Here is a 14900-nt window from a genome sequence, read left to right on the forward strand (position 1 = left end):
AAAGTAATTTGTTAATAAGACACAAATTGCATGGCATGTACTCAAATGACATTATACATTAGATCTATCACTTGCTATATATACATGTTTTTTTTCATTTTTTTAACCACATCCATATTTCTGAGCAAATCAAAGAGTTTGGGTAGGCTTATTCCCAGAGCAGATTAAATATCCACAGAAAATCCCCACTGCTTTTATGAAAGAAGCAGTATGAATCTGACAATAATGAAATGTGCTTCAGAAGCAGAGCCATGTTTATATTCCATTCAGTGGTTGTTATGTACATAACTACATTTTATGCCACCCGCTTTCTGGAATTTGACTAGGGTTATCATCTTTGCTATCAAAGCCTCGATAGTCAAAAAAAAAAAAAATAGTTATTCTCTAAATAATTTAGCTCCTCAGAATAAGCAAGAAGAAGCAGGGGTACAAATAAATTTTGGAGGCACCCCATCACCCTAACACCTTCAATACGTAATGGGAAAATTTTCCTTAAAAACCTTGTTTATTAGATTCTCAGAGCATAACTTTAATGATGAATGTGCAAGTCTTGATAATACTGATATAAAGGAATTTATCACTAAATCAAAACTATACAGAGTCCTTGTCTATGATACATTCTTACTCTGCCCCACTGAGTCAGTAGATTAATCTCCATTTTCATCTTTGAGAAAGCTCTGGAGTCCTAAACTATTGGGAATTGGGCCTAAGCATAATATAGGAACTTGTATACAATAGCACTTCAGCAATTCCTATGTCATCCTTGATTCAGTGCATAAAGTCCTTATTAAAACAAATAAACTACAAAATATTGTCATAAGAAACTAAAGATCTAAAAACATGGAGATACAGTCCACACACATGTTTTGGAAGAATTAATGTTGTAAAATGGCAATTCTCTCCAAATTTATCTATAAGGCCAAAGCAATCTCTATCAAAATCCTTGCAGGTTTTTTGTAGAAATCAAAAGTGTGGATCCTGCAATTTATATGGAAACACAAAGGACCTAGAATAGCCAAAACAATTTTGAAAAAGAATAACAATGTTGAAGGACTTACACTACTGATTTCACATTTTACTATAAAGGCTCAATAATCAAGATAGTGTGTTATTAGGGTAAGGATACACATGTAGATGAACTTCAGAGCCCAGATAAGATACCTTATATTTATAATCAATTGAATTTCGACAAAGCTGCAAAGAAAATTCAACAGAGAAAGGTGGTCTTTTCAATAAATGGTGTTAGGGTAATTGTATATCTATTCACACACAAAAAAATTATTTAAACTTAGACTCTTACCTCACATCATACACAAAAATTAAGTCAAAATATTTATCATTGATCTACACGTAAGAGCTGACTACAAAATTTCTAGAAAAAAAAATCTTTGTAACCTTGGTATAGGCAGAGTTCTTAGATTCAACACCAAAAACAATTATTTAAAAAAATGATGTTATACTTTATCAAAATTTAAAACTTTTGTGTTAAAGGCCAGACAGTGAGAAAATATTTGCAAATCATATTTCTTTTTTCAGAGAGGAAGGGGGAGGGAAAGAGAGATAGAAACATTAAAGATGAGAGGGAATCATTGATCAGCTGCCTCCCGCATGCCCCCTCATGGGAATCAAGCCCGCAACCCAGGCATGTGCCTCTGACTGGAATCAAGCCCTGGACCCGTCAGTCCGAAGGTCGATGCTCTATCCACTGAGCCAAACCAGCTAGGACACAAAATCATATTCCTAACAAGAAATTTGTAGCCAGAATATATTTTTAAAACTCTTACAATTTGGAAAAAAAATGGGTGAAAGATTTTAATAGACATTTCATCAAAGAATATATACAAATGGCTAATAAGCATATGAAACGATGTTCAACATTAATACTATAAGACTGAATGTGTTTGCCAAAATTTTTATGTTAAAACCTAATCCTTGGGCATGTGCTAGGGGGAGAGGTCAATGGGGCGGGGAGAGGTGGGGGGGGGGGGGGGACACATAATACTTTCAACAATAAAAAATTTAAATTAATTAAAAGGGGGAAAACAAATCCTCAATGTGATGATATTAGAAGGTGGATCATTTGGGAGGTGATTGGGTCTTTTATAAGGTGATAGTGCCCTTATAAAAGAGGCCCCAGAGAGCTCCCTTTTCACTCTGATCTGTGAGAACACAGCGGAAAGATGGCCATCTATAAACAAGGAAGGGGCAGACACCAAATATACCACTCTTTGATCTTGGACTTTCTAGCTTCCAGAACTGTGCAAAATCCATGTGTGCTGTTAATAAACTACCCACTCTGTGATATTTTGTTATAACTATCCAAATGAACAAAGGAAATTAGTCATCATGAAAATCACAACAGCATGCCACTTCACACTCATTGGAGTGACTACCCAAAAAGACAGACAATATTGAGTGTTGGCAAAAACGTGGAGAAACCAAAACACTTCTATTACTGGTGCCGCTGATACATGTAAAACAGCACATATACAGTAAAACGACACAATCTCTGAGCCTGGCAATTTCTTTAAACATTAAATATAAACTTACTATGTGATACAGCAATTCCGCTTGTAGTACTCTACCAAGAGAAAGGTAAACAAACATATACATGGAGACATATACATGAGAATTTATAGCAGCATTGTTTGTAATAGCTAAAAGTTAGAAACTATGTACTATGTAATATGTTCCAGCAATAAAAATGACAAACTTCTGACACACACCGCAACATGGATAGACCTCAAAACATTTCACTTTAAGTGAAAGAAGCCAGGTGCAAAATATTTCCCATTTATAATTTCATTTATATGAAATGTTCAGAAAAGGCAAAGTTATAGAGACAAAAAGCAAATTAGTAGGAAGAACATCAGTCATTAGGGTTGGAATTGAGTGTTAACATTAAATGGGCTGGAGAAAACCTTGGGGGCAATGAAATGTCTAAAACAGGTTGTAGTGATGGTTGCACAGCTCTGTAAATTTCCTGAACAGGAGAATTTTATGATATGTAAACCATTATGTACGTATGTATTATATGTAAAAAAAAATTTGGACATCATAAGATCCTGGCAGAAACATATTATAAAAATCAGTATAAAATAGTTAATTGATGGTTTTCTTTGGAGTTTGATTTGCCATAAAGTGACATAACACTTTATGAAGCTAGACCAACAAAGACCTTAAGACAATGTTGGCAACACATCATAAGTTTTAATTTTTTTCTTAGAAATTTTGTTGCTCTGGTATTCCTTATGTTAAAGTATATCAAGAGAAAATTCAGAAAGATGATTTGGACAAATCAAAATGACAATGAGGTACCATCTCACACCTGTCAGAATGGCTATCATCAACAAATCAACAAACAACAATTGCTGGTGAGGATGTGGAGAAAAAGGAACCTTTGTGCACTGCTGGTGGGAATGCAAACTGGTGTAGCCCCTGTAGAAAACAGTATGGATTTTCCTCAAAAAATTAAAAATGGAACTCCCATTTGACCCCGAAATCCCACCTCTAGTACTATATCCCAAGAAATCAGAAATACCAATCAGAAAGAATATATGCACTCCTATGTTCATAGCAGCACAATTTACCATAGCTAAGATTTGGAAAGAGGCTAAGAGCCCATCAGCATATGAGTGGATTACTAGTAAAAAGCTGTGGTACATCTACACAATGGAATACTATGCTGCTGTAAAAAAAAAAAAAAAAAAAAAAAAAAAAGAACTCTTACCATTTACAACAGCATGGATGAACCTGGAGGGCATTATGCTAAGAGAAATAAGCCAGTCAGAGAAAGGTATCACATGATCTCACTCATCTGTGGAATATAATGTACATAAACTGATGAACAAAAATAGATCCAGAGACACAGAAGCTTTGAACAGACCATCAAACCAAAGAGGGTAGGCAACGGAGAGTGGGGGGAGGTGTGTAAGAGATCAACCAAAGGACTTGTATGCATGCATATGAGCATAGCCAATGGACACAGACAGTAGGAGGGAGGGCTTGGTTTGGGGAAGGGGCGGCAGGAGCAGCCAGGGAGAGGTTAGTGGAGTAAAAGGAGACATATGTAATACTTTCAACAATAAAGAATTTTTTTAAAAGATGATTTGGAGAAGAAATAACAATGTGATCCAAGTTAAAGAGTTATCTTTATTTAATGTAGATATTATATCCCATATACCCTCTTAAGTCAGCTTTGAAGATATATTCCAAAAGATCTGAGGTCTGCAAATAGTTTGCCAAAACCCTGACCAATCTCAGAAAATAAATTTTGTGGTAAAGACTATCTTGGTGGGGGGGCGGGGGGGAGAGAGAGAGAGAGAAGAGAGGGAGAGAGAGATTTTTAATTTTCATGAATATTTTATTTCCTTTTTGATTTATATAAATCTGACTGATATAAAAGACTACTTACGAAAACCAAGATGGTGGCATAGGTAAACACCTGAAATTGTTGCCTTGCACAACCACTTCAAAAATACAACTAAAAGACAAAATGGACATCATCCAGAACCACAGGAAGGCTGGCTGAGTGGAAATTCTACAACTAGAAGGAAAGAGAGAAGCACACTGAGACTCAGAGGAGGTGCAGAAGTAAAGTGCAGAGGTACGGAGGTGCACCCAGAAAGGGATGGCAACTGAGGACGTGGCTGTCTTTTTCAATTTGGCGGGAGACACAAGCTCCCGACTGCTCTGAACTCCAGTTCCGGGTGAGTCTCTGGGGACCCAGACTCATACGGGGAGAAACTGGACTGTCTGGCAGCGGGCAGAACTTGAGGGCGGCTTTCTCTCAGAGGTGCTTGCAGCGATTACTGGGACACTGAGACCCAGGGCCTCTTAGGGCAGGGCTGAGGATCAGCCATAGCTGTTTGCTCTGCCCTGTTGATTCCCTGAGGCCCCACCACACCCAAGCTGTGCGCAGAGGCTTTTGCATATGAATGACCTGGCCCTTTGCAATCTAAAATTACCTAACAAACTGCAGCTGGGTCAGAGAGACCCAGAACATCCAAAAGAAGGCCCAAGGCCCCACAGCAGCTTGCACTGCTTCACAGCTGGGCCTCATCTGGGCACCTCCAAACCCCAAACAAAGAAGAGGAATCTGCAGATCTCTCTGTACCTCCTGCTGGGTAGCCTCAGGCAGAAGCTAAATTAGCACCTCCTTAGAGATCCAGGAGCCAGTGTACCCAGTAGTCAGAGTGGGACCATCCAGATTACAACTCCTCAGATCCATTAGGGACACACTCAGGGGGCAGGCTCAGTGAGCACCAAAGTCCCACTGAAGCAAGTCTTGCCCCGGAGGGGTGTCTCCAGCACAGAAGTTCTCTCACTGGAGACACAGCTGATTCTCACAGCCAACTGGCCTGGAGGTCAATTCCTCCCAGTGGTACCTACAACAATCAAGACTTAACTACAACAAGACTGTGCACAAAGCCCACAAAGGGGTGCACCAAGAGTGTCCACCTCAGGTAATCAGGGAGGCTGAGCCACTGGGCCCTATAGGACACCTAGCACATAAAGCCACTCTATCAACACAGGGAAGCACCCAAAATGCAGAGACAATGAAACAGGTCACAAATGACAGAAATGGAGGAAAGCAAACTACTGGATATAGAGTCCAAAACCACACTTTTAAGGTTTTTCAAGAATTTTCTAGAAACCGCCGATAAATTTAGTGAGACCCTCAAGAAATCTAGTGAGACCCTCGAGGTTATGAAAAAGGACCAACAAGAAATTAAGCATACACTGACTTAAGTAAAGGATATTATGCAGAGTTCCAACAGCAGACTAGAGGATTGCAAGAATCAAGTCAAAGATTTGAAATACGAAGAAGCAAAAATCACCCAAGCAGAAAAACAAAAAGAAAAAAGAGTCTAAAAATATGAAGATAGTGTAAGGAGCCTCTGGGACAACTTTAAGCGTACCAACATCCGAATTATGGGGGTGCCAGAAGAAGAGAGAGAGCAAGATATTGAAAACCTATTTGAAGAAATAATGACAGAAAACTTCCCCTACCTGGTGAAAGAAATAGACTTACAAGTCCAGGAAGCGCAGAGAGCCCCAAACAAAAGGAATCCAAAGAGGACCACACCAAGACACATCATAATTAAAATGCCAAGAGCAAAAGACAAAGAGAGAATCTTAAAAGCAGCAAGAGAAAAGCAATTAGTTACCTACAAGGGAGTACCCATAAGATTGTCAGCTGATTTCTCAATAGAAACTATGCAGGCCAGAAGGGAGTGGCAAGAAATATTCAAAGTGATGAATGCCAAGAACCTACAACCAAGATTACTTTATCCAGCAAAGCTATCATTCAGAATTGAAGGTCAGATAAAGAGCTTCACTGATAAGAAAAAGCTAAAGGAGTTCATCACCACCAAACCAGTATTATATGAAATGCTGAAAGGTGTCCTTTAAGAAGAGGAAGAAGAATAAAAGGGTAAAGATAAAAATTATGAACAACAAATACACATCTATCAACAAGTGAATCTAAAAATCAAGTGAATAAATAATCTGATGAACAGAATAAACTGGTGAATATAATAGAATCAGAGGCATAGAAAAGAAGTGGACTGACAATTTTCGGGGAGAAAGGGGTGTGAGGGGTGCAGAAAGAGACTGGACAAAAATCGTACACCTATGGATGAGGACAGTGGGGGTGGGGGGGTAAGGGGAGAGGGTGGGTTGGGAACCGGGAGGGGAGCTATGGGGGGAAAAAAAAAGGAACAACTGTAATAATCTGAACAATAAAGATTTAATTTTTTAAAAAAAGACTACTTACAACTTCCTCCTTGTTAATAATAATGGTTAAACAATAACTTACTTTTATTTGCAATTTTTTTTTAGATCTAATTCACCATTTTGCAGCATACAATTCCATGGTTTTTAGTATACTCACAATCTTCTACAACCATCACCATTATCTAATTCCAGAACATTTTCATCACTCCAAAAAAAAACCCCATAGCTATTAGCAGCCTTCCCTACACCCCAGGCCCTGGCAACCACTAATCTACTTTAGTCTCTAAGGCTTTGCCTATTCTGGACATTTCATATAAATGGCATCATGCAATATGTGGCCTGCAATGCCGTACATTTTATAGCACCTTGTATCATAGTGCTTTGATTTTTGAAGAGTTAGATGTGAAAGCCAATTTTGGATTCTTTTTATTTTTAATTGACTTACATTAAAAAGAGCAAAGTCAATTAGATACAATATTTTCAAACCCTGGCTCAATACTTATTAGCTATGTGAATCTGAGTAACTTATTCAACACTCTAAGCCTTATTTTTTATTTGTAAGACTGGATAATCATGAAGACTAGAGATGTTTGTGTTTAGCATGATCCTAAGATAATATCTACTAATAATTCACAAAGATTATCTAATTACTATAATAATTTCAATTTGATATTCAGCTGTTTATGATAGAACAGGGATTATACAGCAGTGGAAAGAATGAACTCAGAATCAAGAGATTTGAACTCTAGGCCAAGCTCTGCCATTAACTAGCATAAATGGCATGCCTTAAATACAGTCCTTATCTCTCAGTTTCATTGTTTGTAAATTAAGGATTTCATCTAAAATCTGGTTTCCAATTGATCTCTACAGTTCTCTGACCAAAACATACATGATTCCACAAGATGGATGCATTATACCCTACTTATTCCCTCTTTCTGAATAAGAACACACCCCAAGGAGTATCTGAGAGAAATCTTTTAAGCGGAGAACATATTAGAACTTTAACTTACAGCTATATTACCTAAAAGTAAATACCACTTCACTAATATTTACTACATAGATTGAAAGTGTATCTTCGTAGAAAGCCAAATAATTAAGTCATGTGTCCCATGTGGCAAAGGGAGTGGTAATTTCTCTGCACAGGATTGAGAGTAGCACCCACATTTCTCCATTCACTTGTAGCATCATGCAATGCTCTATAGTCTATGTCCAGTTTAACTTCTGAAGCAACCATCATTCTAAGGTTAGGAAAAAAAATGATACATTGGAAGTGTCATTTTTTTTACCATGCTCGCTGACTCTGTTTGAGTTTAGAACTTGGCCTAGATATTTTTTACCCCTCTCTCATATACTATCCCACTTCCTCACCTGACCTCAATATTTTCATCATGAATTTAATACTGTAGGCTTTATGTTCTACCACTCATTACCAACCTTAGCATCCTATACACATATTGTATTTCTATAGTCACTCACCACTGTAAAGGCACAATTCAAGTCATGAAAGTGGAAATGAGAATTGATTTCTTTGGCTTCCATGTATACATTTTACTTCCATGTGTAATGAGTATGTTTTCTTTAAATGCATACTATATCTGAATTATAATTCAAGTAAAATATAAATACCAATATTACTTAGCCAATCTATGTGCTCTTTTTGTTACTTTGATATTTCAGTCCCATTTTCCTTTCCCTGATTTACTAACATAGAAGATTTTCATAAATGTTTTTCACTAATAAAATAATAAATAGGCTATTTGGAAATCTGGAATTAGCATTTTAAAAGGTGCTCAATTCCACCAGCTACCTTATACTATCAAATTACCTTTTAAAAGTTTACTTTATTTCCATACCTCAGGACAGTTTTATGAGTAAGTTCCACTTAAAATGAGTCCTTTTTAGAACATCAGAATTTTAGAATACATCCAACATGGACCCACTACATAGCACCTAAGATTAAATGGCAGGAGATAGAAATATTTTTTATAAAAATATCCTCCTAAAAGCCTCTTCCGTGGCCTGGTAATTTAAAATTGCCAGATTACTCTTAAAAGCAAATTCAACACTGAATGTCAACAGAAAATTTGAAGTCATATGCAATATCCTAAAATCCTGGCTTCATATTTTTATTTTATTTTTTTCATTTTTTTTAATTGGTTAAGGTATTACAAATGTGTTCTCATCCCCCCCGTTAACCTCCAACCTCCCCCCTTGCTTCATATTTTTAAATGATTAAAACCATTATTACTGAAATGATGTCAGCATCATGATTGCCACATATACTCCCCATATGTACCCATCTCAAACAGCTTATAAGAGTGATGAAATATTTGAGAAGAAAACAGCAGTCTCTCAAGAAGTTAAATTGAGCCCTATCTCTGGACTAGCTAGACTGTGAGATGCATGTGGACAGAGTTTTGTCCGTCTTGTTCTTTGCTGTATCCCCGAAATCAAGAAAATATTTTACCAATAGTAGGCATTTAATAAGTGAATAATTGTTTGGAACATGGCTTCTTGTAATAGCTTCAAACATAACAGTCAGGTACCACTGAAGCCAGCCTATACTCTGGGCCTACATGAGTTGAATTTCCTAACCCTAAGAGTGACTGGGGCCTACACAATGCAGTGAGGCCTTGTCCGCAGAAGAAAATTATCAGTCTAAAGAAGAGCTGAGAGAAAAGGAAAACACATCAGGGTCTTCTCCACACACACCCTTAAGAGGTACTTTATATATACTAAACGAAGGTATACCTTGGGGGCTTAAAAAGAATCTTTTCCTCCCTTTCGCTGGAATCAAAATTCATACATTCACTCATTTGTCATACTTTTCTATTCTTGAGATTTTTCTTTCTCTCTGACTTCTCCATCTACCTATGTCTGACCGCTCTGTCCCAGATCTAATCTAGGTTTTCTTATGCCCTTCTGATTAGCTTTCCCGCCATACTACAGACTCCATAGCTATAACCAAAAACCCCACTTCCATCTCCACTGCACAGCGTTTTCCGGTGTTCCATTTCCCCACTTTTCCTTCTTAGGACATAGCACTGACAAGCCACCTTCCAGAAGACCTGAAACCTGGAATTCATCTCAATGTCTATATTTCCATCAATAATAACAGCAGCTTTTACTGAGTACTTACTACTAAATGTCAGGTACTGGACATAGGTTGTTTCATTTACTCATCACAAAACCCAAGAGATGTGTATCATTCCCTTCCCGTTTTTCAGTTGAAGAAACTGAGGCTTATCACTTTACCACAATCACACAGCATAGAAACAGCAATGCTGGGATCTAGAGACTATGTTCTTAAATACTATGTCATAGTGCCTCTCACATCATTATTTGCAACTTTTCTAAAACAGAAGCCAAAGTTATTTCTCTCTTTTGCTTCCAAGCATAAAACTCCAGTCCAGAATCTGATTATAATAAGCCTGGTTAATAATGTCATGTTGGAAAAAAAAAAAACACTGCTTTGTTCTGAACCAGCTTTAGAAGACCTATATTCTAGTCCTGGCTTCATCCCTATGTGAACTTAGACATATTATTCAAACTCCCTGTTCCTTAATTTCTCATCTTTAAAATTAAGATAATAAAATCTGCTTTAACATGTTGTTTTCAAAACTAAAAAAAAAAAAAATCCATAAAAGCATTTGGGGAAGTTGAAAATACTATACAAATACAAGTAGGCCAATAATTCAGCATCCTTTCTATCTTCTCAGGCTTATTTTTCTTAAAATGAATTGCTAATATGATCCTTTCTTGTCATTAAACTATGTAACTATTCTATTCTGGGCATTATCCACATAAAATGCAAACTTTTAACTCTTCAAAAATTCCATTAACTTATTATAGACATTCTTTTCTAAACAAACTTGTATTTTCTATGCTCTTTTAAGCCACAGATTGTCCATCTAGCCCATAATAACATTCTCTTCTAAATTTCTCATTTGCTCCAAAATCCCTCAACTGGTCCCCACAAGTGACAACTCACACGCCACATTAAAGTGACTTCAGATCACTTTTCTAGAGCAATTCCCAACCCCCGTCCCCTAAAACGGGGTTTTTCCCTGTGTCTTAATCTTCCCTAATTCCCCATCCTCCAATTCCTATGATGAGCTCCTCAGTCATCTAGGGAACAATAATTCTCTGATAGTCTTGACACCCTTTACTCTCAGTACCCACAGAATCCTAATTTATGTGTCTACTCAAGTTAGGAAAGACAGACAAACCTTTTACTCTCATTTTGTAAAATAACCCCTCTCTGATCTGCAAAGAAATGTCTCTACTTTTAAGCAGCCAGGCTAACTGGCATGCTTTTCTCTCCTCCCTTCCATACCCCCCTGCCCTACACACACACACACACACACACACACACACACAGTCCCTGCCCTTTAATTAGGCTCCATTCTTATGGTGACTCCTGATTCTTCCCATCTCCCTGCTTCCTCCCTGCCCAAATCTGGCATCCTGAGGAGAACTGAGCATGCTCAATGGCCAAAGTTGATTCCGGGATGCAAACTGGAATCTTTTGCAGATTTTGAGCTAGTAGGAGAGGTAAAGCCCTAAAAATACAGTGGCCCCGAATTTGCCCACTCCCCATGGAGGTATTATTTGATTTAAAGATGTGTTCAAATCCTGGGAATAGACTTGGAAATGGACAGCTTGCTGCCAGTCCCTCCTCTGCTAGGTGGGTCACTGACCTGAGTAGCTGAGAGCTGAGAACAACCTGGTTTGGTGCAGGGAGGAGATGTCTGCTATTCTGAGCTGTGACAGCTCTGATAGATGGCTGGAAGCTTTCATTTGGCATCTCTGTTGCATCAAGAAAATACCGTTGGGCTTTTTTTCCTTTTTTTTCCCTTAAATACAGTAACATCAGCTGCTCCAGGATGAGAAAGAAGATGCTGCCTGAGGATCTACAAAGTCTGTGAGCCAGCCAGAGAGATTTGTGCAGAAGATAGATAAATCAACTACTTACCCAAGAATTAGGTCGAGGGAGGAGGCTCAAAGACCCAGCGATAAACAGGCTATTTCCAAATAAGAATTCGGGAACCCTTCAGATATTCAAATCTGGATTATATACCTGTTCCCCAAAATGAATACCTTCTTTGTATGTAAACCATGATACATTTCCCTTTGAGAGAGGCTGAGAGAAAACACACACACACACACACACACACACACACACACACACACACACGGAACGTGATCCTTCTGTTCGCCTTTCCCCTGGTTGCTGCAGAGACTAAATCTCTAAGCTGCAACAGCAGCCGATTCACTTACCTCCCTGTGAGAGGCATGAGGCATGAGGAGGAAATTTACCACGGATAAATATGATAAAAGGGGGCTTCTTTGCAGGGGCTTGAAACATCACTGCACAGCCTGAGACACCGAGATAGTCAGTAACAGACAGGGAAAGCCACACAGCTGCCCCTGCTGCTAAAACTAGCCATCCCTTCAAACAGCAGAAAACACAAGACATTTCATCACCATAGTGCATCCATATTGAGAAGGAGGGAGGGGGGGATCATGTGTTTTGCGTTATGCATTTCAGTCACCCAAAATGGGAGGAGACCCCTGTCCTTATGTCGTGGGAGCTATCCACCACCCCAAAAGTACACTCGCTGCACCTAGCTAGCAGACCGCTTGCCTGACAGGTTTTGCAGCAAACGCCAGTTAAAGCTACATCACAGCAGGTTGTCTCTTACCGTAGGCAGCAGCGGCTCCATTTGGGCTCCCTGGTCTTTAATCTCCATGTTTTGTAATGCCTCTGGAATAAGCACCTTTCTCTGCAGTGGCTTCGGTGTCTTACACTCAGCCCGGCACTCGCTCTGCTTAGTATTCGGATCAGGTAGCTCTGAGGCAGGAGGCAATTGCACACTCCAACTCACCAGAGTCACATGGCTCCTACTCACTCGGGCTGCTGGCCAGGTTTTGCACTGAATGCCTTGGATCCCTGGGCCAGTAAGAGAGATCTCTCAACCCCTGTATCACTGCCCACACCTGGCTCCTGGTATAACACACAGCCTGCAGTGCTGCGAGTCTAATGAATCTCACCGAAGATGCTAACTTCTTATATAAACGAGTCTAAGGTGGACTCCAACAGCTCAGCCAGATTTTGACACTTTGAGGCAATTCCCTTCATTCCCCTAAGAGACATAATTCAAACAAGATGACATTAATAAGGTTTACTAGTTGTTCCACTCTGAGTACGGGGGGTCTTTAAAAACAGATAAGATGACATCAAAATTGATATAACTTAGTGAGCTTGAACTGCAGTAACAAGGAAATCAACATTTAAATCAGTTTTGACTCAATTAAAATTGGGTAGACAGATACTTTCAACATTTTAATTGTGATAAACTTAGGTAAGTTATACCTGATTACAAATAAAATATATTTTCTGTAATTTCTGACAAAAATAATAAGGAAATAAAGTATTGTGACAATAGCAATAATGAAAATAATTAAGCACTTTGAAAAGATCATGAATCTGACAAGAGTAACCCAAGCATATCACCTTTTTGCCTTAAAAGTCTCAACAACAGAGAGGTAAGGGATGCTCTAATCCATGGAAGAAAAGGAATCAGTTAGAGAAGCTCTTTTGTAGGGAAAAGTAATTGATAATTGTTGCTCAGTAACTACACGTTTCCCAAATTGATTATTAGTCTAGAGGACTAAGTCTTGAAGCCCAGAGAGAATGACTGAAAATTATTAAGACAATTTATCTCAAATATGAAAATTTTCAACATATTTTAAAAACCTTTTGTCAGCAGAAGTGGATATTATTTTCAGAACACACCAAAATTTTCCACAATGCTCATCATAGATGGAATTATAGATAACTTTTATGGTTTCCTTCTCAATACAATTTTTTTTTACCTTTTATTAATTTATTGGGGTAGCATTGGTTAAGATTATATAGGTTTCAGGTCACAATTCAACAACTCATTGTCTGTACACTGTATTGTGTGTTACCACCCCAAGTCAATTAATACAATTCTTTATAATAAACTTCAAGTGTTTTATGATAAAAAAAATTTTAATGCCGAAACTGGTTTGGCTCAGTGGATAGAGCGTCGGCCTGCGGACTGAAAGGTCCCGGGTTCGATTCCGGTCAAGGGCATGTACCTTGGTTGCGGGCACATCCCCAGTAGGAGATGTGCAGGAGGCAGCTGATCGATGTTTCTCTCTCATCGATGTTGCTAGCTCTCTATCTCTCTCCCTTCCTCTCTGTAAAATATCAATAAAATATTTAAAAATTTTTAATCAAATAATTCATATATTTGAGTGGTAGTTTTGTGCTCAACACATTGAGATGATTCCAAGGACTTAAATAATAAAATGTCTAATAGGAATTGACTATCTTGGGGTTCAGCTTGACATTCTGCCATGGACTGATGAATAAAAGCTCCATTTCCACTCAAATGGCCATTAATAGATAATCACAAACAACTTATTAGAAAAAAAAATAACTTCTCTTTGGAAAGATTATTTTTTTATCTCATTAGGAAACCCTAAGTCACTCAGTTTATATTTGTTCAAAAAAACACATAAATATGTCCTAACCGGTGTGGCTCAGTGGACCTGCGGACTCAAGGGTTCCAGGTTCAATTCCAGTCAAGGGCATGTACCTTGGTTGCGGGCACATCCCCAGTGGGGAGTGTGCAGGAGGCAGCTGATCGGTGTTTCTCTCTCATCGGTGTTTCTAACTCTCTGTCCCTCTCCCTTCCAATCTGTAAAAAATCAATAAAATATATTTTTAAAAAACACATAAATACAAGTAGAAAAAAAGTTTTCAAGAGTCAAAACAAAAATGAGGTGGTTTTAAGTTACTTTTAATCAATATTTTCCTACAATGTGTATTATTAAACCATATATAGTAGGTACTTTGCTGGAACCAGCATTTCTTGAGTGATTACTATATGCTAGAGCTACTATTTCTATCAGTGCAATAGAACTTAGCCAGAGTTTCAACAGCAGTTGTTTAACCCCTAAAGATCAAAAAAGCCCGTATCTCCAAAGTTCTCTGATCCAAGATGTTGAATGTGCCTAGAAAAAAAAAAAAAAGTGGAAAAGGAGAAAGTGATCCTCATTTAATCCACTACCTTTATCTTATGGCTCTAAAAGCTTTAGAATTAAGGCCCATACCTGAGAAAATATAT

The 14900-nt window shown here is 38.2% G+C and overlaps 1 protein-coding gene across 2 annotated transcripts in view; it reads right to left on the reverse strand.

Moving 5' to 3' along the window:
- SLC4A10 (solute carrier family 4 member 10) overlaps positions 1-12707 on the reverse strand; it is a 228564-nt gene extending 215857 nt beyond the window's left edge. The window contains exon 1 of one of the 2 annotated variants that reach the window (XM_070422867.1): positions 12444-12707. In XM_070422867.1, coding sequence (XP_070278968.1) covers positions 12444-12491 — 48 coding nt within the window. In that variant the 5' untranslated portion in view covers positions 12492-12707. Of the gene's footprint in view, positions 1-12018; positions 12142-12443 lie in introns of those variants that run through there. The other variant, XM_070422869.1, reaches the window with a different exon arrangement.
- Between the last annotated feature and the right edge of the window lie 2193 nt (positions 12708-14900).

Source organism: Myotis yumanensis, unplaced genomic scaffold (genome assembly GCF_028538775.1).
Source record: "Myotis yumanensis isolate MYYU_CA2020_CCGP unplaced genomic scaffold, mMyoYum1.0.hap1 SCAF_8, whole genome shotgun sequence".
In the NCBI taxonomy this organism is placed as follows: Eukaryota; Metazoa; Chordata; class Mammalia; order Chiroptera; family Vespertilionidae; genus Myotis; species Myotis yumanensis.